This window comes from Ictalurus furcatus, unplaced genomic scaffold (assembly GCF_023375685.1).
Source record: "Ictalurus furcatus strain D&B unplaced genomic scaffold, Billie_1.0 scf4, whole genome shotgun sequence".
Taxonomy (NCBI): Eukaryota; Metazoa; Chordata; class Actinopteri; order Siluriformes; family Ictaluridae; genus Ictalurus; species Ictalurus furcatus.
This window is the reverse complement of record NW_026521053.1, coordinates 311,591-335,743: the sequence shown is the minus strand read 5'-3', so window position 1 is coordinate 335,743 and position 24,153 is coordinate 311,591. Positions and strand designations below refer to the sequence as shown.

Sequence of the window (24,153 nt, the reverse complement as noted above, 5' to 3'; positions counted from 1 at the left end):
GCTCGTCATTGTTCGTAAAGTGTTCCAACAGACCAGAACATGTCCTATGGAATACTACTATTTTAACATATAACAACCGTTCAAACCGTGTGGTGTCATTAAACCCTATCCTTTGTTGTACCGAATACCCTGCAGTTTTCTGTAGAGACGCGGCTAACAACTCAAGTTCACTACATGGCGTATGCGGTTGTAGAAAATGGGACAGACAGATCGCAAAACACAGATTGTTAGATACGTTGTTGGGACAGAACAGATTCATTCTGTTTCTGGCAATCACCTCGTTATGAGCTAAATCACGTATCTTTCGATAAGCACCACCGTGTTTACCGCGAGCTATAGACACGTTCAGATCTAGACATTCATCAGCCCGTACGTCAGAATTACTTTGCATAATGTTCTCTAGTTGTTGTGTTGATATGTGCAAATCGTAATCGTTGTCAGGTGACAAGACAGCATTAATGTCAGAGGGTAGACTAGGGCCTCTCAAGGTAATGTTGATTAAACCCCCATCGCTGGCCAGCAGTCTGGAAAACGACACTATTTCAGACATGATATCATGCAGAAATATAGCGTACGCTGCCAGGTCTGGAGCGGTTATCACACGCATGTTTATACGACGCCGTATCTCCAATCCATTAAATCTGCGTCTCGGTACCACCGTATAACCACCAACAGACCCACCCTCTCTTACTATAGACTCAATAGCGGCTTCGGATAACCCAAAATTTGGCTCCGAAGGATTAAACGATTGACTGTCTGACCCCCACCCCACCTGCTGTGAATTTGAATCGCTGTCTAACAACGAATTAGGCAGTGGTTCTGTTTGAACCTCAGCCATTGATCTAAAATTGTTTAACAAGTCCAACAAAGTATCGGTGGTAGACTGCTGTCTATTCAGATCCTCCATTGTCCGAATTAAACCCTGTAACGTCTCTGTATTGCCACGCTGTTCAAAAGTACACAGACCATCGTCGTCGCATCTTCTAAATTTAATTGCTGCTCCCAGATTACACGAGTTTTCACCACACCGCTTTGACATTTTTACAGATTTTTTTGGAATGGAAACAAAAACTATTTAAAAAAAATAATAAATAAATAAATAAATAAATAAATAAATAAATAAAATCACACACAGTAAAACAGATACGAACCAGCAAATAAACACACACACACACAAACACACACACAAACACACACACAGGGATATAAAATACTTATTGTACAACTCACCCAAGTTTCTTGTTTTAAACCAGCTGTACAAGCTGTTTTAACAATTCCGTCGTCAGGTGTTGACTGTGATCAACGCGACAAATCTCCCCAGCAAGAAGCTTCCGGGTTGCTATGATTTGTTTATGTGTGATGGTATGGTTTTGTGACGTTTCCACAACACTTTGATTATAGAGACGAATCAGCATCTTTATAATGTCCAGACGCTCGGTGATGCTGGCAAAAGTCTTTTCAAATCCAGCAATACGATCTTCGATGGCCTTGAACCCGGTTCGTATCACCTCCGCCGAGTCTCTGTTATTGTCTATAACAGTAGCCTCGCGACCAAATGCTTCTTGGTTTGAAGGCAGACTGTATCCAGGAACCGGGGTAAATACACAAGCGTCCCACGAATCAAACAGCTCCTGATTCCAGTTCAAACAAGAGTCTATAGCGCGCGGTTCATTCACAGCTGACTCTTGGAAAAAAAAAAAAAAAAAAAAAAACATTGCTTAGGATACCGGCACTATGAATGAAACACTCTTTTTTTAAAAAAAAAAAAAAAAAAAAAAAAAAAAAAAAAAAATAGATCTTGGGGAGATCTTGATCGTTTACGTTTAGACGTCGCGACACCCGCGCTGTGGACCTGAGCAACTGTTTTACGCTCGGCCTTTCCAGAGCTCGTTGGTATACCGCGTTCAGTGGAAACCGCAGCACTATTTTTGAACTCGGGTGCAGCGATCTTGTTTACAAGATTTGACAAGCCTTGAACAGTAAACAAACGAACACAATACATAACAAAACATCTTAAACCGCTTTTAAACATAGATAAATATCTCATTATTACAGATCTTACCCAGCACGGGGTTTTCCAACCTGACTCGCGGGACTTCTGTGTTCACCCCTTTGTGTAAAATAAAGTAAAATCATTAAACACATACACATCATACATAGGATCGAACACTTATAAAGAATAACAATGCACGTACCGCTTACCTTGTTCAGAAACTTGATTTCGTCTACGATGTCTGGGATAGACACAATGTCAGCATCACCTGTAGCGTTAGATACCCGTTTTATCCACCACAATAAACCCATAAATTCGTTTATAAATAAAAACATTCTTAACTATGTGTAATAATAATAATAATAATAATAATAATAATAATAATAAATAATAAAATAAAACAAAACACTTACTGCCATTAACACCCCCACAGACACTCATTATCATAAACAATCTGTAGGATCACACCACGACCCCCCTGCTCATAAAAAAACTCTTGGTCAGGAAGAAACAAAGGGCCATAAATGAAGCACTCCTAGAGAAACGCAGGCCTGACAAGGACGAGGCCATAAATTAGCCCTCTAGTTCTACCGCCATGATTGACATTTTGACAGAACGTACTGGCTACGATGAAAACACGTGTATGGGTGTGTTTAGAGAGAGAGAGAGAGAGAGAGAGAGAGAGAGAGAGGCGTGTCTGAAAACACGTATGGTGGGCGGGGTTTAGCGAGAGTGAGGTGTCTCAGTTTAACTTCATTACTGCTTAACACAGCGACTGGAAGACATCTCTGGAAAAAACTATCTTCTAGTTTAGACATTACGGCGATTCTTTTAACCAGCACTTTAACATTTTTACCTCGTAAGGATCTTTGTTTAGAAGTCGTGTAATATGCGCGATTCTTTTTAAACAGCTCTTTTAACCATTTTTACCTCCTAAAAGTTTTGTGTTTAGAATGTATGTAATTTTAAACAGATTCTTTTTTTTAAAAAAAGACGCTTTAACTCCTAAACTTTTTATTCAAAGGTAAACCGGGATCCCTAAAAACATAATCAACAATTGTTTTCATTTATTTCACAAAACAAATATTCTACTCATATATGTACACATTCAAACATCATGCTTTTCTAACAGCGTGTTTACACAAACGAAATAACGCCACACAGGAACACAAACACATCCCCACATTAAAAACATTATTTCTTTTCAGACGTATTTCACCCCACCAAAAAACAAACTCATTAACAAAAACACCTTTTGTTGGGAGGGGGGCTATCCCCCCCACACACACACACCTCTCCACAACACCCCCAGACACAAAGGAGCCAGATCGACCAGCTGATACACTCCATAGGGTTACCCCCCTCACCACCCCTACAGACCTGCCAGTCAGGGAAGCACAGAGGGTCATAAATTATCAAACACACTACTTTGATTGACAGTTTGACAGAAAGTGTATGATATAACTACTCACAAAGGGTTCTTTTAAATCAGTGCAGCGGTGGTGGGATTTTGCCAAAACGCAAATTAAACAGCTGTGTCAACAGTATACCTCCAATGTCACGAGAGACACAACTCTACGCATGAACTCCTTGGAGGACGAAATAATGGCGCTTCAAGAGTTCATGAAAAACACAGGACGGCAGGTATGCATAGAAAATTTAAGAATAAAAAAGAGTTTATTGACCAAATTGCTAGACGTTACTGCACAAGGAGCTCTGGTCAGGTCACAGTTTCAGAATGTGGAGTGTATGGATGCACCGTCGAAATTCTTTTTTAATTTGGAAAAAAAGAATGGTCAGAATAAGATGATACATGGCCTGTTTTCTGATGAAGGGACACTTTTAGGGGACCATAGAGAAATTCGAAAGAGAGCAGTCGGTTTCTACAAGGAACTGCACAAGTGTGAAATCTCCGATGAACAGGCCCATGATAACGTCTTCTTGAAGGATCTCCCTCAGGTGTCAGAGGAAACACATGCAGACCTCGGAGGGGCGTTGACCCTAGAGGAACTGCTACGAGCCCTCCAGGGTATGGAGAGTGGCAAGGCACCAGGGATCGATGGTCTACCGGCTGACTTTTATAAGTCTTTTTGGCCTGAAATGGGTGCAGACCTACTGGAGGTACTGGGTGACAGTTTAGTCACGGGGCGGCTGCCACTCAGTTGTCGCAGAGCAGTATTGACTCTGTTGCCCAAAAAAGGAGATCTACACGACATAAAATCATGGAGACCTGTTTCAGTTCTCTGTGTGGAATACCGACTGCTCTCTAAGGTATTGGCAAACCGACTTAGTATAGTCATGGAAGAGGTGATCCATCCGGACCAGACCTACTGTGTGCCGGGTAGATTTATTCATGATAACGTTTCGTTCATTAGGGATGTTGTAGAGGTCGGAAGGATTTTTAATTTGGAATGTGGTTTGGTTTTAATTGACCAGGAAAAGGCTTGCGACAGGGTTGAGCATACCTACTTATGGAACGTTTTGACTGCTTTTGGTTTAGTATTAGCAAGCAAGCGGTGTTATTAGTTGTTTTCTTTTTTGCTGCGGGGAGCTGTTGATCTCGTGGCGGAGTGTAGGGATGGCGGCTCACCTGAGCGGTGGAGCCCGGCCTCTCTCACTCCATCACGGGGTGCGGTGTGAGGTGAGCTCTGAGGTCTCGGTGGAGCAGGTGTTAATGGCGGTAGGGGAGTTTATTAGATGCAAAAACATTGTGGCGGCATCGAGAATGAACAAGAATGAACAAGGTCCTTCGAATGTGGGAACATTGGGCAGAAAAAGTTTGCGTGTCCACATAAAAAACAAGATTACCAAGCGTAACAAGTTCCATCACCTGATTTCTTTAGCTTTTGATACTCACTGCACTTACTCCTAAGGTCAGATCAGGTTAACGTTCTTTGCTTCCCCATGAGGCGCAATAAGTTTACAGACTATGAAAGTAACACTGGCTTGATCCAAGACAGTGAAAAATAGTCAAGTGCACATAGCAAGCTTCGTTTCATGCTTTGTGTCGATGATCAGCTCACTGTATTGGGACAAAAAAAAAATAATCTGCAGATCGCATATTTAAGCCAAACACATCCAATTTCTATCTACATCTTATCGATCACCACACATCCATGAAGACTTTCCTGTACATCACAGATTGGGTTTTTGACTTTTCAGTCACAAAACATCCAGACTGATTGATTAATACTAGCTAATTTATTGTGATTGCTCATATAAATAGAGGTCACATTATTTTCTAGACAAACTATTTACTGTTAGCTGCTGATTCTATTGCCTATATCCACAAACATTTGAAAGCAGCAAAACTTTTTATTTGGGATTAAGTAGAAGGCTGTCTAGAAGTAACATTTTGCCCAACTCCTCACCTCTGCCAGCAGTGAGAGTGCATGATGTGGCCACAGCTGCCGGTATGGGTACCAAAGGACAGGTCAGGGTGCATGAAGAGGGGATCATAGCTCTCTGTAACGCACATGTATCCTCCAGAAATAAGCACACTGGCTACTCAAACCTATCCAATTACTTGACTTGCACACTGTAAACCATAACCTTACCTGGATTGTGAGGGGGTCTTTTGCGGTTCTTGGACATGACCGTAGAGCGTTGGACAAAGGCAGCGAGCACCATGGCGGTGCCATCAGGTAGGATCTCCTGCGCTTCGTGACACAGGATACACATCTCCATCTGCCTCCTCTCTCCTCCTCTGGCACGCCAACGACGAGGTCCCACACACACCAGAGCACTGTCACATGAACTGGGGCTGTACCAAGCAGAGACGGATGGTTACAAGTACACTATAACCTTCATTTTATGTTAAGGTACCTCTGAATTTGTTAAAATAATCAATGTTGAATAAATGGGTTCATCTTTTTTTAATCACCAAGAAATTGCTAAAAATGGCCTAGGATCCTCTCTACTCATTTACCCCAACAGAAAATGCTCTAAATGAATATGCAAGATAGAGTTTAAGGATGGGAATTTACTTATGTTATGTGAAGACCACCATTATATGCAAGAACTTTTAGAACAGACAACTGCTCAGCAAAGTCAAGGAGCTGTTGATGCATGCATTTACTGACATAAATGTACTGACTGGATATTGAGAATACAATACAAGTTGACTTATTAAGAACGCTGCGCCACTACGAGCATGCTTAGGTACCTATGCTCTGCTGATGTAGAGGCTGAGGCGTCCAGATCCTCTGAATCCTGCGTGAGCAGATCTATGTACTTATTGATAAAATGACTCTGGCTCTCTAATGTTTGAGCCATGGTCTTTTTCCAGCACAGTTCAGCTTTCCTTTTTCTCTCTGCTTTGTCTTTGTCCCACACAGTCTGCAACACACACACGTAGATTTAAGCTCTTCAACACTTTAAAGGGTAATGGTTAATATGTCCGTGGAATAGAAAGTTGCTCAAAGTCTGACCTCCTTGTGACAGTGCCCTGTTCCTTCACAGGGAGGTGCAGCAGCTGTGCCCTCACGCATCGTTTTAATGCTAACCATCATCTGTGTAGAAAAAGATACATAATTTAGGAAAATACTTTTACAAGAAACTAGTTAGAACTACATGCACACACAAAGTCTTGCAAAACTAAGCAGATGTTCAATAGAACACATTTGTGCACTAAAAAGTATATACACACACCATACCATTAAATACTGAAGATGCATTACAATTTTACTAACATTTAATTTGCCTGTTTCTCTTCAAAGTACATACTACAATACATCATTAGCCTTGGCCTACACCATGGCCTTTATATGTACATGTTCTGCCTGGTGCAGGTGTCCTGACAGTTTTCACTATATGGAAAATAAAATGCATACATCACAGTGCATGGAAATTCAGTTTGTGTAGTAAGCAATCCTTACATGTCATTTAAATATTCATGTTGACATACAGCTTTTAAGTAACACGCACAATAAGCCACATCAAAACACCCCTAGGGCCACCTACAGATGATCAGCAGCAAAACCGCTTTGTGACAGTGAAGCATTTGTGCTTCACCGTGGTGAGAGGTGCTGCTTTGCCTACCGGCCACGCCACCTTGAGCAGTGTTGCACTGCTTGGATTTCAAACAGGTCTTGATGATGCAGCACTGCTTTAAACTTCATGGTAAAAAAGGTCATCTTTTGTATGTTGCGCCTACCTTCAGTGAGCGAATTGCAAAACATGCTAGGCTGCCACCTGGTGGACATATTAGGTGCACGCATAGAGAGAGTAAGGCACATTGCAAACATAATCAAGATGTAATTTTACTTTAAGGATCCAGCGAATCATGTCTTTGTGCACTTCCAAGTGAGGCGCGCACTGCAAGGTCTCTAACAGAGCCAGGATGCTTGGAGTGTTGCCGGGGGCTTCATTTTGTTGAATTTACGACACTATCATGTCATTTTAACAAAACATCCAAACATTTACCCTCTGCAGCATGGACTCAGACCAGTGTCCTCCACTGAGCTCCATAGCCCACTGCAGCACAGCTCCCAGCATGCCAAGCAGCACGTCACACTGCAGAATGTTTACCAAGCTGGCAAACAGTGGGCAGAATGGAGGCAGGGCTACGACACACAGACACTCACACTTCAGCAATCTGCATTCAACTGACCAATCATTTTCAGATATGACTACAATCACTGAAGAAATAGCTTACCTGGGTCCTCTCCATTCTGTCTCTTAAGCTTTCGCTGAGCTTCCTCTGCCTGTATCCAACATATCAACATAAAAATTTAGAAAAACCATTAGTGCTCATGTGACTAAAGAGAATTACTAAATCTGCCAAAAGCAGCACATCACCTTAAGGACATCCTCAGCACTAACAGCCAAATCAAAATGCAAATGGATAAGTGCATATATTGAGCTTCCAAAGAGCATTTCCTGATTAGACCACTAGGCACTCAAACTGGTATTTTGTCATTTATGTGCTTTTCTTTATCAATCACACAATCTGACAGAGGCTCTACACTTAAGAGAAGGAACTAAAGAATGAAGTAACACGCGAGTTGCAGACAGTTTTAGTTACTGCGTAGCAGGAGACTTTCTGTTGTGAGACACAGCAGCGGATGGTGTCCACTGAGTGTCCACACATACTAAGAGTGATGGGTTGTTCTCCATCAGTAAAACCGCTGTGGCAGTGAGTCAGAACTGTTAGGCACTTCTTACAGGCTTCAATTAGCACCCACTCCTGCAAATATATAGCACATAACAGGCTCAGCATGGACAGTCCTTATGCAAAAGGCAAATTGCAGGGTGCGTCTTTGATTGATAAACTCAAGGTCATGCACACATCAGATGTTGGAGTAGGTACCTGGCCACTGAAAAGTAGTTTTATGACTGCATTCAGATCTCCTGTTCTGTTAGCTCAAGGCAGCTATTATAAATTGCCGTTATATCCTCTCAGAAATTCAGGTTAGCGTAGGTGAGGCAGCCAGCAATAAATATAATAAATATTTACATATGACCTAGAAATCTTGTCAGAAATCACTTCAGGCTACAGCATACATGCACACATACAGGGTGTCGTTAAAAAAAGAAACTTGTAACGATATTAATCGGTACAATATTTAAGGACCTAATAAGGATTACATGCAGCCCTTTGACTACAGAACAGCTTGAAAAATTCTTGGAATGCCGTCAAGCAAGTCCTGAGTGCATTGTGTTGGGATGTTCTTCATTCTTCACCAGGAAAACCCCTCCGTTCAAGAGATAAAGGAGACGGACATCTACTGAGTCTGCATTCCAGATACTCCCATAAAAGGGTCAATGATGTTTAAACCTGGTGATTTAGGAGACCACTGTGTTAGTGTTCACCAAACCAGTTTTATACAAGGGTAGTACAATCATGTGACATGGGATTATCATCATGAAGTGTTTGTAGCATACATATCTTCTGGTCTTGAACAATTATTTCCAATTTCTCATGAGTCTAAGTTTTGAGTTCTTTACACCAGGTTATGATTCTTCATGCATTGACATTTGATGCAAAAGGTTTCTGAATGGCAGCCCTGGTTTTGCAAAGCTCATAATGCACAGATTTGCTGAGACTAGTTCATGGACATGTTCATTTAATAGCTTTACTATGTTCGTCCATAGCTACGGACAATAGCTTCGTCAGTAGCTTTGACTTGCGACCACTGTTCCTCTTTGCTGAACCCTTTTGTCTATGTTTGATATACTTTTCCTTGATTTTGAAACCTTAACGGCGTTTACACACCTAGTTCATTTGAGCACTCAAAGCGGTCTCGGGCCTATATAAGGTGTATATATGTGAACATTCAAGTGATCTCAGACCCCCCCAAAAGGACCCACAAATGAACCGTACTCAGGCCACCTTCTGTGGTTTTGATTGATTTGTGCATTGTGAAAACAAAGTAGTCTCGGTCTGCTTCACATTTGCTCCATACAGTAGATAAAGAACCTGAGAGTTGCTGTACATGTATAGCTACAGTTTTCCGTTACCTAACAGAAAAACAACTCAGATGTTTTACTTTGGGATCATGTGGTCCTACAATAATGTCAGCATTTTCGTTAGCAACATGACATAAGCTAACAGAGCCACTGTGGTAATAGCAATTATCATAGCATTTCAGCCAAATGACTGTATCGTGTAAAGCAACCATCTTGAATGGCATCGTCACTATTAAACTATGGGAAAAGAGTTAGTGTGAACACCAAGTGATCAGAGATCTCATCAACACTAAAATTTCCAGAAACAGAACTGGGTCCACTTTCGAGTCCAACTGTACTGTGAACACCAAAAGCACTGAGGCCATTTGCAGCTCCCTTTCAGGTCTCGCTTATATTAAACCTAGAACTCCTGAACCTAAATCTTTCGCCATCCCGTCATCAGTGAGCTCGCCTCAATCTCGTCAAGTGATGAATGAAATCTGATCCGTGCTGCGACTCTGACCCTTCGGCTCATGATGAATCGAGCAAACGCGCTCAGTTTTTAATTGCAGCGTCCTAACTGAACTAAATGATTTTTATTACTAGAAAAACGCAAAATGACAGTAGGGGCAATGCCGCAGCGGGCAAGTGATGTAATCGCTGTGTGGCCGAACACCATGTAACACCGGGAACACCGACTAACGCATCAAGCCAATTTTGGGGACTGATGCACCTGCAATTACAACACCCACTATTTAGCCGAACTGGAGCTCTGTCAGTTGCCTGTTAATTCTGAAAACTCATTAAGGGATCATTTTCAGACCATTTTTATAGTGGCTGCATGCTGTTAGCTGGCACAACGATTCACCCATACACAATAGCTGTGCTTGTCAAGATGCTTTTTCATGTACTGTTAGTTATTTTGTCCACTTCCTGCACGTCGAATACTTCCTTCTTATTTGAAGGCTTCCATATATAGATTTAAATTTACAACCACATGTAGAACTTTGACCTTCAAGAAATCCCTACTCAGAGCCAATCATTTCCATACACCTCAAAGACATGACAAAGACAAAAGTCCTGTGATCTTCAGACAGATCTTGTTGGTTTTAGTTTGTGCAGGAATAATATGTGCATTTGCTGCTATGGTCGCACTACCAGAACTCCTGTAGAGTGTTCACATATTGTAATATACTAGTACTGGTGAGTGTGTTAGTACTCACATCACTGGCACACCACTCTTGCATCACTGAGATAATGTGTGTGAGCTTCATCTGCAATGTGAAGGCTGTCACCCACAATGGTTCCATCTCTATGTCTTGGTCCACGTCGCGTACTACTGGGTCCATACCCTGCAGAAATCACAAACCCCAACACACATTATACTACTGATATTAAACAACATGGCTATATTTCACCCCACATGATTATTACATCTATAACTGCAAGTTAACATGGCTTATACAAACACACGTAAACACACTGCATGCACTTGAGCAGCTCCAAGAAAGCATCAAGTCCTTCCAGAAACTTCTCCCTGAGCTTGTCGGTCCACTCTGTTGGACGGCTAATCAGGACATATCTGAGTTTAAAAAAAAAAGTTTAATGAGAATGATTAGCTATTAATTATCATTAATAATGATATTCTCTGACAGACAGTGTAACACATTCTGCTTTTTTCCAGCCGTACTTGAGGTCTTCTATAAGACTCTGGACCCTGCGGAATTTAAAGACCTTTTGTGCACTGTAGAGTTCAAACTGAAATCGTCCCTGCTGGTCTGGATGTCTCAGGTGATCATGGAGTGTGCGGACGATCGTGGTCATCAGGCTCTCCTCTGTGATCAGCATCCGTGCCTGTAATGAGGATAAGACCACAAATCGGTACATCTAATAGTGATAAAGTTAACATTTTGTTACAATTCCAATAAATAGTCAAATGAAGTGCACTTCGTTCAACCCTACTTTAATAATAAATGTTTTCCCCAAATAGGGAAAATGACCTTGCTGCTAGATCTTTAATCATTCTATTAAGCTGTATATTCACTATACAACTGGGGGGGAAAGAACAGTTAAAGTGTGAACATTCAGAATTGAGTGAATCTAAGAAGACTGTTTCTCCCAACACGTACATGATACCAAAGCCACTGCACACCAGATACAGTGGAGCTTGAAATGTGAAAGTTTTCTATATTTCTGCATAAATGAGACCTAACACATCAGATTTTCCACACAAGTCCTAAAAGTAGGCAAGAACCCAATTAAACAAACCAGACTGAAATATTATACTTGGTCAATTATTTATTGAGGAAAATGATGCAATATTACAAATCTGTGAGTGGCACAAATATTGTACTTCTAACCTTAGAGTAAGAACCTTGAAGATTAGCAGTTAATTTGCCTGAATCTCAAGAGAAAGTGGGTCATGCAGCAAAAAAACAACCTTAAACACACTTTTCTTCTTTAACCATTTTTGGTAGAATGAATTAAGTGAATGTTTTGGAATGTTCAAGTCAAAGTCCTGACCTTAATCCACTAGAAATGTTGTGGAAGGACCTGAAGGAAGCAGTTCATGTGAGGAAACCCACCAACATCCCAGAGTTGAAGCTAAAATTCCTCCAAGCCGATGTGCAGGACTGATCAACAGTTACCGGAACTGTTTAGCTGCAGTTATTGCTGCACAAGGGGGTCACCCCATATCCTGAAAGCAAGGGTTCACATACTTTTGCCACTACAGATACGTAATATTGGTTCACTTCCCTCAATATATAAATGATGAAGTATTATATTTTTGTCTCATTAGTTTAATCGGGTTCTCTTTATCTATAACCCCAATTCCAAAAAGGCTGGGACAATATGGAAAATGCAAAAAAAACAAAACAAACAAACAAACCCCAAAACCAAAGAGACATTTGAAAATTCAATTCACCCTGTACTATATTGAAAACACATTATTTGATGTTGTACTTTGAATATTTAAAAAATAAATTGAATTCACACTCATTTCAAATCTGATGACTGCAACAAACTCCTAAAAAGTTGTTTAACACTGTGTAACATCACCATTTCTTTTATTAACAAGCGGGATTTTCTACCATTCATCCGTTATAGATTTCTTCAGCTGCGCAACTATACAGTGCCTTGGTTGCACTCTTTTGCGCTTCATAATGCAGCACACTTTCTCAATCAGAAACAGGTCAGGACACGAAGGCACGGTGAAAATTTGCACTGACAGGTAATGGAGAACTCCCTGTCATGGTCATCCTTCATGTAGGGCTGGACGATATGGCCAAAATGTATATCACGATATATTGCTTAATTTCGGTCGATACGATATAACTCCGATATCGATAAGAACAATATAAATCCTCAGAAAAACTGCCAAGGACGCCCACAACAGATGTCTGTACCTTCAAACTTCTGTAAAATGAACGCCAAGTCTAGGAAACCTCCTCCTATAAAACTATATAATAATTTAGAAATTAAAAAAATGATTTTGAATTTAACCTTCATACAAGCAAGAAATGTGAAATCACTGTCAAATAAACAAAACTCTCACCTTTGTCAATATTAATATCTTTAACTTATTACTATTTTATTCTTATAGATTGAAATAAAAGTGCTTCAGCCAGGATAAAAAAATATGAAAAATGCTCAGAGTTGCTGAAGAAAACAGAAAAAGTGTGAGCAATAACAAGAACACATGTTGCTGGGGCAGGGACATTGTTGGGGGTTGATGACACCCTATGACAGGCTCTAGAGGTTTCTAGCAAGAAATACAAGCTGGTCTACATTATCTGGCTTCAAAGATGCCCTTTTACATGTGACAATGTTGCCACCTGTACTAAAAACCCTCTCAGTGGGGGAGCTTGTGGCTTGAATACACAAGTAATGTTTTGCCAGTTGTCCTACTCTGGGGAAGTTCTTATGAGAGACACTAACAAACAAACTGACAGAGGCTCTACACTTAAGAGAAGGAACTAAAGAATGAAGTAACACGTGAGTTGCAGACAGTTTTAGTTACTGCGTAGCAGGAGCTCGGGTACATGCTTTAAGTAGTGAATTATTATTTACAAAAACTGTTTTCAGAATTGTAATGCTGTTCTCTCCAGGGAAGGGGTCACAATGTTAACTGATGTCTGCCCCAGAGACGATAACAGCACCGAGACTCTTCCCATAATGTCTAACCTGAAATCTTCCTGTAATGCTGCAGACCGAGGGGTCCTGGTCCATGCCACCATGGAGGACATTTTAAGCTCACTGTAAAACACTGATTTTGAGTTTCTTGAAGCATTTTGGTGTTCATTTGGAAGTATGCTTGGCTCTTTATCTTGTTGAAAGCCAAGTCTGAACCTCCTGGCAAAGGCAAGCTAAAGGTTCTGGGCTAAAATGTGATTGCTCCTCCCTCCCTCTCCCTCTCCCCCTCCCCCCCTCCCTCTGTTTCAGCGGTTCAACCCCAGATACCAGGCAAAAATTACTTCATGTATACAGAGATCCCCAAACTATACACCGAAACCAGACCTCATTTCAGAACATCTCAAAGAAAAAACATTTTATGCCTACATATTTATTATATATCTATTTTGTAATTGCTTTTTTATATTATGTGACTGTTGTTTTTTATAATGCTCAAGTGTTTAAATAAAGGAGTTAAAAGTATTATTTATTTATACACAAAGGGGTATCGAGTATCGTGTATTTTTGCTGGTATCGACTACCAGATTTTTGGTATCGTGACATCCCTAGATTGGACATTCTATGTTTGAGTTATAACAACTTCCTTTTTCATGGTGAAACTTCTAAATTTGTGAGAGCGCCACGCCCACGGCGAGCAGTAAAAATTCAAAAGCTTCGCAATTTAGCATCGTCAATGCCTGTAGATGAGACTGACCGAACGTGATGCCGATCTGATGAAAGCTCCAGGAGGAGTACGTTAAAGTACGAGGCCTGGAAATGGCAAAAAACGGAGGAAAAAATGAAGAGAAAAATCAAAATGCTGACTTCCTGTTGAGTTTAGGGTATGGGTTCAAGAGACCAGGGAGTCAGCCATTTTAAGTGTTGTCTCAACTGCAAAATCCTTCCAGTGCACTGGAACGTTTGCTCCCTAAAAAATCCCACAACGCACCACAAAAACCAGGGAGCATCGATACTCACTATGTTCCCTTACTGGAAATGACCTCATGTCTCTCAGCTAATGTCTCTCTCTAGTGTCTGGTTTAAAATTAGCTCAATCTGCAAATCCAAGGTGGCTGATGTGTCCATTGTTGCTGAATATTTGAATGGAGCTATACTGAGAGCTATTGTAAATGCACTGTAGCACTTGTCTGTCCTGCAGACTTCATAGTTGAAAATGTGAACTGCTTGCTCCCAAAACTTCTTTAGTGCAGATTAGGGCTGCACAATTAATGGAATATCGATCGCGATTACGATTTTGACTGCCCACGATTAAATGAACATGATCGACTGCGATATTGACATTTAAATTCCGTCCTCCGCTCACAGAAAACTCCACTGCAGATCAAATCAAGCGGCTCCTACACTACAGCCAATCACCACAGAGTGGCGCAGGGATGACGTCATTTTGTAGTGCCAAAACCCCGAAACGGAATTAGCATTTCAGCCCTCGAGTTGCTAGCTTCACTTCGAGCTCCAGAGCGAGGGGAAATCATGAAATTAGCACGATGCTAAATAGCACTTCAGAGGTTGTCGGGGACATTAAACCTAATCACGCTGAGTGGGAAACAAACTGTGCAGATAAACTCGGGGCTCTACGGTGCAACCATTTCACTCGCATTGTGACTGAAAAGTACTTTGTGCGACTGTGAATAAATATTTATTCACACCGGTGCAAGTGACCTGTTCGGAGTTGTATAATACAATCGGAATTAAAACTACAGGAAGTCCAAAATACATCTACACCGCGCAACAGTTACTTTCACACTGCTTTTCATCTCCTCAGTCCACTGTACAAGTGTGGAAATACTGCAAAGAAGCCATTATGATGAAGTGAGTAACTCTACATCATCTGCTTCTCTCAACTCTCCGATCTCACAACCGCCATCTTTTATTGATCCCGCAAAATGACCTGAACTTTCACCTGCTCGTGTAGACACAGCGGCTTCGGGCGGAGTAAATTAATAATAACGTTACAAGGTGGGTTTAATTCAGACTTCTTTATTAAATAATTCCTCACCAATAACAATCAAGAGTAGCAACAGTTCAGTCTGTAAACATACAGTACACTGCAGCTCTCCTTCACTAACTCTAGAAAAGTCAACATCAGTTTCCATGTTTTGATTTATCCCCCCAAAACACAATATTATCAGCAGACATGGACACTGTACTGGGGAAACGATCTAAAACTGATAAAAATAAAACTACTAAAATGTAAAGACAGAAAATGTGCTTAGTTAAAATAAATCATTTAATATATATATATATATATATATAAAAAATAGATATTATAATACCTTCATAAAATATAAATAAAATGAGAAATTAAATAATGTTTAATTACTATGGGTTGCATTTAATATCAATTTGACCCTAACCTTAGATCACTATTTCCTTAGAAAGCTATTAGCCTTTTTCCTAATATGGATCATTTTTGTGTTAGTCTACTCTTAATTAGGACTCTTTATTGTTCAAGATATTTTAAAATAAATATTTTATGCTGTATATTTATCAATTAACCAACAGTATTTCTCATTGCTATTATTTTATTCAGTTAACAGTGACCATGAGCAGAGAGCTTACATTTAACTGTTTATAACAGACTTCCTGATTAAAGTTTAAATAAAAATAGATTGGTATCTGGACCGATTTCAGCTGTAAAAATCCTGATCGGAGCATCAGTAATGAACACCATTAAACTAAAGCACTTTGCATCTGACGGGTAAATGAACTCACCCAATCACATCCTATATGAGATTATTCAGATATCTACACAATACACACAGAGCGGTTCGAGAACTGACTCCAGCCCAGAACCATGACAGTGGAAATGTCTAATAGTGCAGCTTTAAATATATTTAAGAGGAGCAGACTTCAAACAGGTTCACAGTTGTTTTTTGCATACAGTCTGTAAAATGAACTGAAAATATTACATTTAGTTTATCAGAAGATAAATTAATGTCATGGCTCACACTATGTTCCTAAAGTCTGTCATAATTGACCAGCTCAAGTTCTCATGTCTACTTGTGTGTTATATTGTGGCATGAGAAAACTTAAATGACAGCCATGCAGACCAATTTGATTCAGTGTGTGACGTATGGTCTGAGCACTGACAGGCTGACCCCCCACCCCTTCAGCCTCTGCAGCAATGCTGGCAGCACTCATACATCAATTCATTGAGGGAACCATGAATGCCAACATGTACTGTGACATACTGAAGCAGAGCATGATTCGTATGCAGTATTCCAGCATGATAACGACCCCAAACACACCTCCAAGACGACCACTGCCTTACTAAAGAAGCTGAGGGTGAAGGTGATGGACTGCCGAAGCATGTCTCCAGACCTAAACCCTATTGAGCATCTGTGGTGCATCCTCAAACGGAAGGTGGAGGAGCACAAGGTCTCTAACATCCACCAGCTCCGTGATGTGGTCATGGAGGAGTGGAAGAGGACTCCAGTGGAACCTGTGAAGCTCTGGTGAACTCCATGCCCAAGAGGGTTAAGGCAGGGCTGGAAAATAATGGTGGCCACACAAAATATTGACACTTTGGGCCCAATTTGTACATTTTCACTTAGAGGTGTACTCACTTTTGTTGCCAGCGGTTTAGACATTAATGGCTGTGTGTTGAGTTATTTTGAGGGGACAGCAAATTGACACTGTTACACAAGCTGTACACTCACTACTTTACATTGTAGCAAAGTGTCATTTCTTCAGTGTTGTCACATGAAAAGATATAATCAAATGTTTACAAAAATGTGAGGGGTGTACTCACTTGTGAGATACTGTACATGGGGGAAATTAACACTTTTAGCTAAATGTCTTCCAAAAAAAATTTTTTTTTTTTTCATACTTTCATTTCCCCCCCAGATAGCCTTTAAGAATGCTTTTGACAAGAGAAGAACGTATTGAAATCATTCTCATGCCTGGATCAGGAAGCTGTGGCAAGGTTGCGATGGACTAACAGGAAACATGGCGAACACAGCAAACATACAACACAGTTTCCAAACTTATTAACAAATTCAAAAAGACTGCAAGTGTTGCAGACCAACCGAGAAGTGCACGTCCACTGACGAAGGCACAACCGACCTGGTACTGGCACACAGTCCCTTATGTATGGAGACTTTTGGAAAACCCAGTAGTTATGTCCTTTATTTGATGGAAAAACATACCTCCAGTAGGCCTAGTTCATGGCGTTGTGTTTCTCTGGTCGGTGCAGCTCTACAGGAGTGATGTGATTGGCTGGGTGGGTGACTGACAGGGTGGTGAAGGGTGGAGTGGGGCCTCCTGAAGTCGACATGTCTCGAACAGCGTTCAGAGTAGGAAACCACAGGCTCCTGTCTGATAAACACCAGTCAACAGGTTAATATGATGACTATTTACGGAGATGAATAAAGGACACAAGACTATGGCCCCATACACAGTGATGGACAATTTACAGACAGAAAAGTGACTGAAACCTTTGTTTGGTGCTACAATGCATAAATCATCTTAGTCCTAGTGGGTTTATGTTAGGAGACATTAATGGAGCATTTCTGAAAGGAATCTCCAGTGTCAACACAGTAAAAGTCAGGGGTAAAGCTACAAGTTTTCAGATACAGCCAAGACATCAGCACAGAGGACATTTCTGTGGCCCTATCGGTAACATGACAAGCAGCATTTTTGCTTTGTTTTATATATATAAAAAAAAGTTTTGTTTTTTTAAATAAAATAAATAAATAAAAATAAATAAATAAACACAGCACACAATAGGTGAGGGAAGAACAGCTGTTACAACATGCCAACACAAGTGAGAACAGGAATGTGTTTTCATTCTACAACATTAAATGCAACTATACACCGATCAGCTAGAACAGTAAAACCACTGACAGGTGAAGTGAAGAACTTCTCTCATTACAACAGCACCAGTGAAGGGGTGGGGTATATCAGGCACCAAGCGAACGGTTGGGGAAAAATGGGCAAGTGTAAGGATCTAAGCAACTTCGATAAGGGCCAAACTGTGACGTCTAGATAACTGGGTCTGAGCATTGCCAAAACGGCAGGTCTTGTACCTACCAAAAGTGGCCCATGGAAGGACAACTGGTGAACTGATGACAGGGTCAAGGGCGCCCAAGGCTCACTGATGCGAGTGGGGAGCAAAAGCTGGCAGAGGCAGTGTGATGTTCTGGGCAATGTTCTGCTGGGAAACCTTGGGTCCTGGCTTTTGTGTGGATGTTAATATATTTTGACACGTACAACCTCCCCAATACTGTTGCAGACCACGTACACCTCTTCATGGCAACAAAATTCCCTAATGGCAGTGGTCTCCTTCAGCCGAATAATGTTCCCTGACACACTACAAAAAATGGTTCAGGAATGGTTTGAGGAACATGACAGAGTTCAAGGAGTTGACTGCCACCAAATTCCCCAGATCTCAATACAACTGAGCATCTGTGGGATGTTCTGGACAAACAAGTCTGATCCACGGAGGCCCACCTTGCATCTTACAGGACTTAAAGGAACTATGGTCTTGGTGCCAGAAACCACAGCACACCTTCAGAGGTCTTGTGGTGTCCATGCCTCGATGAGTAAGAGCTGTTTTAGCGGCACAAGGAGGACCTGCACATTAGTCAGGTGGTTTTAATGTTATGGCTGATTTTTATTAATTTTTTTTAACAAATTGTTAGTGCTGCCAAGCTGCTGTGTTGCAAGTGGAATAAAACACTTTGGGATGTGCTGTTAACTCCACGTTGAGCTGAAGAACATGCCACCCCATCAGTAAATATATTTTCCTAGAACAACTCTGTGGTGTTTTATTCATTTGTTGATTTTGTGGTCAGTAAACCGTTTGTGTGTTGATTTTGATGTATGTTTTGGATCGTTGTCCTGGTGGAAGATCCAACCACAGCCCATTTTAATCTTTCTGGCAGAGGCAGTCAGGTTTTCATTTAATATGTGTTGATATTTGATAGAGTCCATGATGCCAGGAAGTGATGGACTTTTAACAGCTTGACCACACGGCATCACTCTTATGCCAGTTGACTTTTGCAGATGAAGCTCTTCCATAACATTCCAGAGTGTATTTTACCACCTTAACATCACCTCTAATTAAAACTGTGATATCATCCGCATATGCAGATAATTTGGTGGGTTGTTGACAGTTTAGAGTGTCGATTTGTAGACCTGTTAATTCTTTCCTAAGCTTATATAGCAGGGGTTAAATAATTATGCTGTAAAGTCGGCCCGACAGGGGGCAGCCCTGCCTGATACCCCTCTGAGCCTTCACAGCAGTACTTAAGCTACCGGCCACTTTTATCATAAATGTAGCTTCAGAGTCTAATAGCCTCATCATTGAGATAAAATTTTCACCAAAACCAAAAGCCTTTAGGATGTTAAAAAGAAAAACATGTTCGACCCGGTCAAAAGCTTTCTCCTGATCTAATGATTAAAAACCCCATTTCAATCTTGTAGTCATACGCATGGTCATACAAGTCCCTTACTAGATGCAGATTCTCTGTAATAGATCTGTCTTTTATACAGTATGATTGGTCTTTGTGTATGATTGTGTGCAGTACATCATTTGCTCTGTTTACCAAACATTTTGAAAAGATTTTGTCTCAGAACCGCGCTCTGTCCTCCCCACGCATGCACTCCCAGAGAGAGAGAGAGAGAGAGAGAGAGAATGACAGACAGAAAGTGAGAGACCGAGATAGAGACGACAGTGAGACACACATACACAGAGATCAAGACAGATCAATCAAGAGAGAGATGGAAAGACAGTCAGTCAGACAGAAAGAGATAAAGAAATAGAGAGTGACTTGTTTCTCTCAGGCTCTCGCAGTGACTCAGGCCTCAGCTGGTGCTGTCCTTGGTGCTGAAATCAGTCACCAGCCTGCAGTTCACTGAATCTTCATTACAGCATAAACATGATACACCATGTAACCAAAAGTATATGGACACCTGACCATAACACCCACGTGTGCTTCTTCCCTGAACTGTTGCCACACAGCTGAAATCACACAGCTGTATAGAACGTCTCTGTACGCTGTAGCGTTACAATTTCCCTTCACTGCAACTAATAGACCCAAACCGGTTCCAGCATCACAACGCCCCTGTACACAAACCCAGCTCCATGAAGACACAGTGTGTTAAGGTTGATGCAGAAGAACTTTACTGGCCAGAAGAGTGGACTCTATTGTAACAGCAAAGGGCAAATACATCTGGAATGGGATGTTCAACAAGTGTATACTGTACGGGTGTGACGGTCAGGTGTCCACAAACTTTTGGCCATATAGTGTGTTCTTGAAGAAAAAAAAAAGCTGGGTTCTAATGTTCAGACTTTGCCATTTTAATAGAGCTGTGATGGCTTAGCCCGAGACGGGACTGAGAACACTCAAACCACCCTCACACAGAAAGTGATGGGGGGGGGGGGGGGGGTCCCGTCCAGCAGGGTTTACTAAGTGTTTGGTAAACAGCTCCCCAGTGCAATACGTTATAATAATGCAACCACAATGAGGGCCTCAGAAACCATAAACTAGGCTTTATCACGAACCACAGCACTGAAGCACTAAATCTCGATTCGAACCCCAGACCCCAACCCCAGAGAAGCGAGGTCAACATGATAACCACTAACCCACCACGCCCCTATAACAATAACAGGTGGTCATGGTAACGCATCACACAACCCCATCCTTGATTATCAGCTACTATAGGAACGATAACATATTAGAACAAGTGCATTAATATACGAGGGTGAATCAAGGAAATGAAAGCCTTATAAAAACCATATATAAAATTTATATATAAAATATTTTTATATATATTTTGTTTGTTTGTTTTTTCTTTACAAACTTTTCTCAGCATTATAACTCTATAACTCTGACTTTCCACCAGATCTCTTTCCTTTAGCACATATAAACACTTTGTACTGATCAGCCTGACTCCCCTGGAGGTGTCAATCATGGAACATCCTGCCAGACCTGAACGTCAGCACGTCTCGGAGCCACGGACGGGAGAAAAGGAAAGACACATGACGGTGTGGAGAGAAGACAAAATGCTGAGTGACTCAGAGAGAGCCTCATCGATCCACTGATCACGTCATACCACTTATTATTATTATTATTACTGATGTGCCGAAGCTCGGTTTCCATTTTTAATCCCTTATAAGATTAGAGGTACAATCTGCTTATAATCACGTATACGATCTGATCATAATATACATCATGCATGTTATTGTTTTACACACACACACACACACACACACACACACACACACACCCCCCTTCGTTGCCAGAAATCTAATTAAAGACTGAGATTGAACGTGTCCCTCCTTCTGATAGCGTAAAATTACACGTTACAGATTTGGAATTGCATTCCATGAATGTGATGTCTCACAACCTTTACTGGTAGGAAGAAAGAAAGAGAGAGGGAGAGAGAGAGAGAGAGAGAGAGAGAGTCAGAGAAAGAGAGCAAATTTAATAATATTATTAATAATTTAAAAAAACGGAGCAGATCCAATAGGGCTTCGCAGCAGCAGTGCTTTACCTCAAAGTGATTTGTAACACACACAGTGGAAATGGTGTAGCAAAAGTCATGCAACCATTGTGGGGGGGGGGAAAGCAGGGGGGGGGCTCTGAATTTGTACCTGATGCATCATCTTTTATAATTGTGATTAATGGTCCATTAGAGAAGACAAAAATTCAATTCCATTCTTTGATTACTTATTTGGCATACAGTGAATATTCACACTTTAAGGCCATGTGGAACAATTTCCAAAATGCATTTAAATGGGGTAAATTGTGTACACTGAACCGAGAGTACTAGACATGTTTGCTAAAAGCAATACAAAGGCTTTATTCACACTGCAGGAATTTTATATTGTGTGTTTAGATTTTTTCTTTTAGACAGACTGTTCTACTGCAAATTTGTTCTGGTGAATGACAGGCATTCAAAATCTTTCTGCAGAACTCTGTTGAAGATTCTGTACATCAGAGATTCATCTGAACTTCAACAAAACATTTCACATGTATAGAGTTTTGTCTACGGTCATCAAGTATATGAGTTTATAAGATTATTTATTAATCACGACAGTTCTACTGTGCACGTCTATTACACAACTATCAGTGCTGTTCTGCTGGATATCGGCTCATTTCTGGAGCAGAACAAACTAAAGTTCATTAGACTTACCTCTTGATCAATGCGGGTCATCACATGTTGGATTTCGGGTATTTCACTGCCTCTCGGTGTTGTACAACTGCAGGAGCCGTGGGAGGTGCTGATCAAGCCCTTCAAACAATGCCTTCTTTAAGTCAGGTGACACAAGCCTGCACAACTCAAACACAACCTGTTGAAGAGAACCAAATTTAAAATAGTTAAGAGACAAATCTCCACCATTCTGAAGGCATAAAGTACGTAGTCATGTGTAAGCAAACATTTGTTTTATCTATGGAAAATAAATGAACATTAGAACAGATTTACTTGTCTCTGACTGAACAAAGCAGGCCATATTAAACTGGGTTAAATATACAAATCCACACAGTTCACCAGTCCAATAGAATCTGTACAACACATTAGCAATACTTCTGCTCTGTTTAGACCCAGAAAATATAAAATACTTACTTGAGTATGAAATTTCTGTCGAGTGTCTACCATGGGGTCGGGATTTACGGTCTGTGAACACGTGCTGATTACACGTGCAGGAAAAGCAACCCACACGTGCAACCCTGACCGAGTGAGAACGACTCAAACGATTCAAGAAGAGAATTCTGAATCGGTTCATTTAAAGAATCATTACCAAAGCCGCTTATCCCATTTCGATGGTTTGAATGAATGAACTGAATCAGTTGAACCGACTCTTCATCGCTCAGTAAGCCAACGCCGACGAGAATTTCAGGATTATTTAAAAACGTATTTATATTTTTGATGCATTTAAACGAATGGGACACGAATGTACACTTATAATACACTTATATTTTAAACACACACCTACATTAAGCACCGCATGTCAAACCTGTTCACAAGAATCTGCTGCAGCTGAACCAATCGGTGTGATTAGCATCAGATGCTCAGAGACTAAAATGAGGCACGGATTTGCTGGAGAGAAGTTTAACGGCTTGAGAAGTGACTCAGGCAGCTTTTTTATTCACAAATCTCACACACACAAACAAGAACACAATACCCGCTACAAAAAAATAAGTTGCCTCAAAAACGTGACAAAAATGATCTCAAAGTGTTTTTTGGTAAAGCAATGTTTTCTGTGAAGCAGTTTACCGCCGACAAATGCCTCTATGTTCACAATGCACCTCATCCACCAGCAAATTATCAACAAATCTTAACAACAGACATTGAGAGTAATATCAAATACATATTAATATTGAGATTAATATCAAATACATGTTAATATTGAGAGTAATATCAAATAAAATGAATGACCTGACTTGGACCCATCCAAGATGTCCACCGATGAAAAAGAGCACAGCCTCGTTATGAAGGAAACTTAACGGCTTGCGGAAGTGACGTAATCAGTAATGTAATTGGTTGCTAGGGAATACATTGTGTTGAACACGTGTGTGATTCCATATAAATAATTAAATGTTGAGCAAACTCGTTTAAATAAGTCAGTA

The 24,153-nt window shown here is 40.8% G+C and overlaps 1 protein-coding gene across 11 annotated transcripts; it reads right to left on the bottom strand.

Moving 5' to 3' along the window:
• Positions 1–1,353: 1,353 nt before the first annotated feature.
• LOC128604863 (E3 ubiquitin-protein ligase UBR2-like) lies at positions 1,354–24,153 on the bottom strand. Of its 11 annotated transcripts, XR_008385340.1 has the most exons (14): positions 11,073–11,584; positions 10,856–10,964; positions 10,606–10,734; positions 7,650–7,698; positions 7,418–7,557; positions 6,424–6,504; positions 6,159–6,331; positions 5,551–5,756; positions 5,365–5,458; positions 2,407–2,471; positions 2,203–2,261; positions 2,063–2,110; positions 1,822–1,971; positions 1,354–1,682 (listed from the first exon to the last, which is right to left on the bottom strand). XR_008385340.1 is itself a non-coding variant. In XM_053619960.1 (13 exons), the coding sequence occupies exons 4-13, from the start codon at positions 11,228–11,230 to the stop codon at positions 4,964–4,966; spliced, it is 1,191 nt and encodes a 396-aa protein (XP_053475935.1). In that variant the 5' UTR covers positions 11,231–11,236; positions 17,725–17,893; positions 22,718–22,874; positions 23,963–24,153; the 3' UTR covers positions 3,775–4,963. The 11 variants fall into 11 exon arrangements, 6 of the variants coding, with proteins under 6 accessions (XP_053475934.1, XP_053475935.1, XP_053475933.1 ...); XR_008385339.1 differs by having other exon boundaries at positions 2,063–2,261; XM_053619960.1 differs by lacking the exons at positions 1,354–1,682; positions 1,822–1,971; positions 2,063–2,110; positions 2,203–2,261; positions 2,407–2,471 and adding exons at positions 3,775–5,015; positions 17,725–17,893; positions 22,718–22,874; positions 23,963–24,153 and having other exon boundaries at positions 11,073–11,236.

Bases quoted from the DNA above. Each gene is read 5' to 3' on its own strand.
- LOC128604863 (XM_053619958.1), bottom strand. From the start codon at position 11,269: ATGTACCGATTTGTGGTCTTATCCTCATTACAGGCACGGATGCTGATC. The intron at 10,735-10,855 runs GTGTGTTTGTAT...TGATTTCTGCAG, and splicing joins AGTGCATGCAGTGTGTTTAC to GGTATGGACCCAGTAGTACG. The intron at 5,016-5,364 runs GTGAGGAGTTGG...GTCCCAATACAG, and splicing joins CACTCTCACTGCTGGCAGAG to TGAGCTGATCATCGACACAA.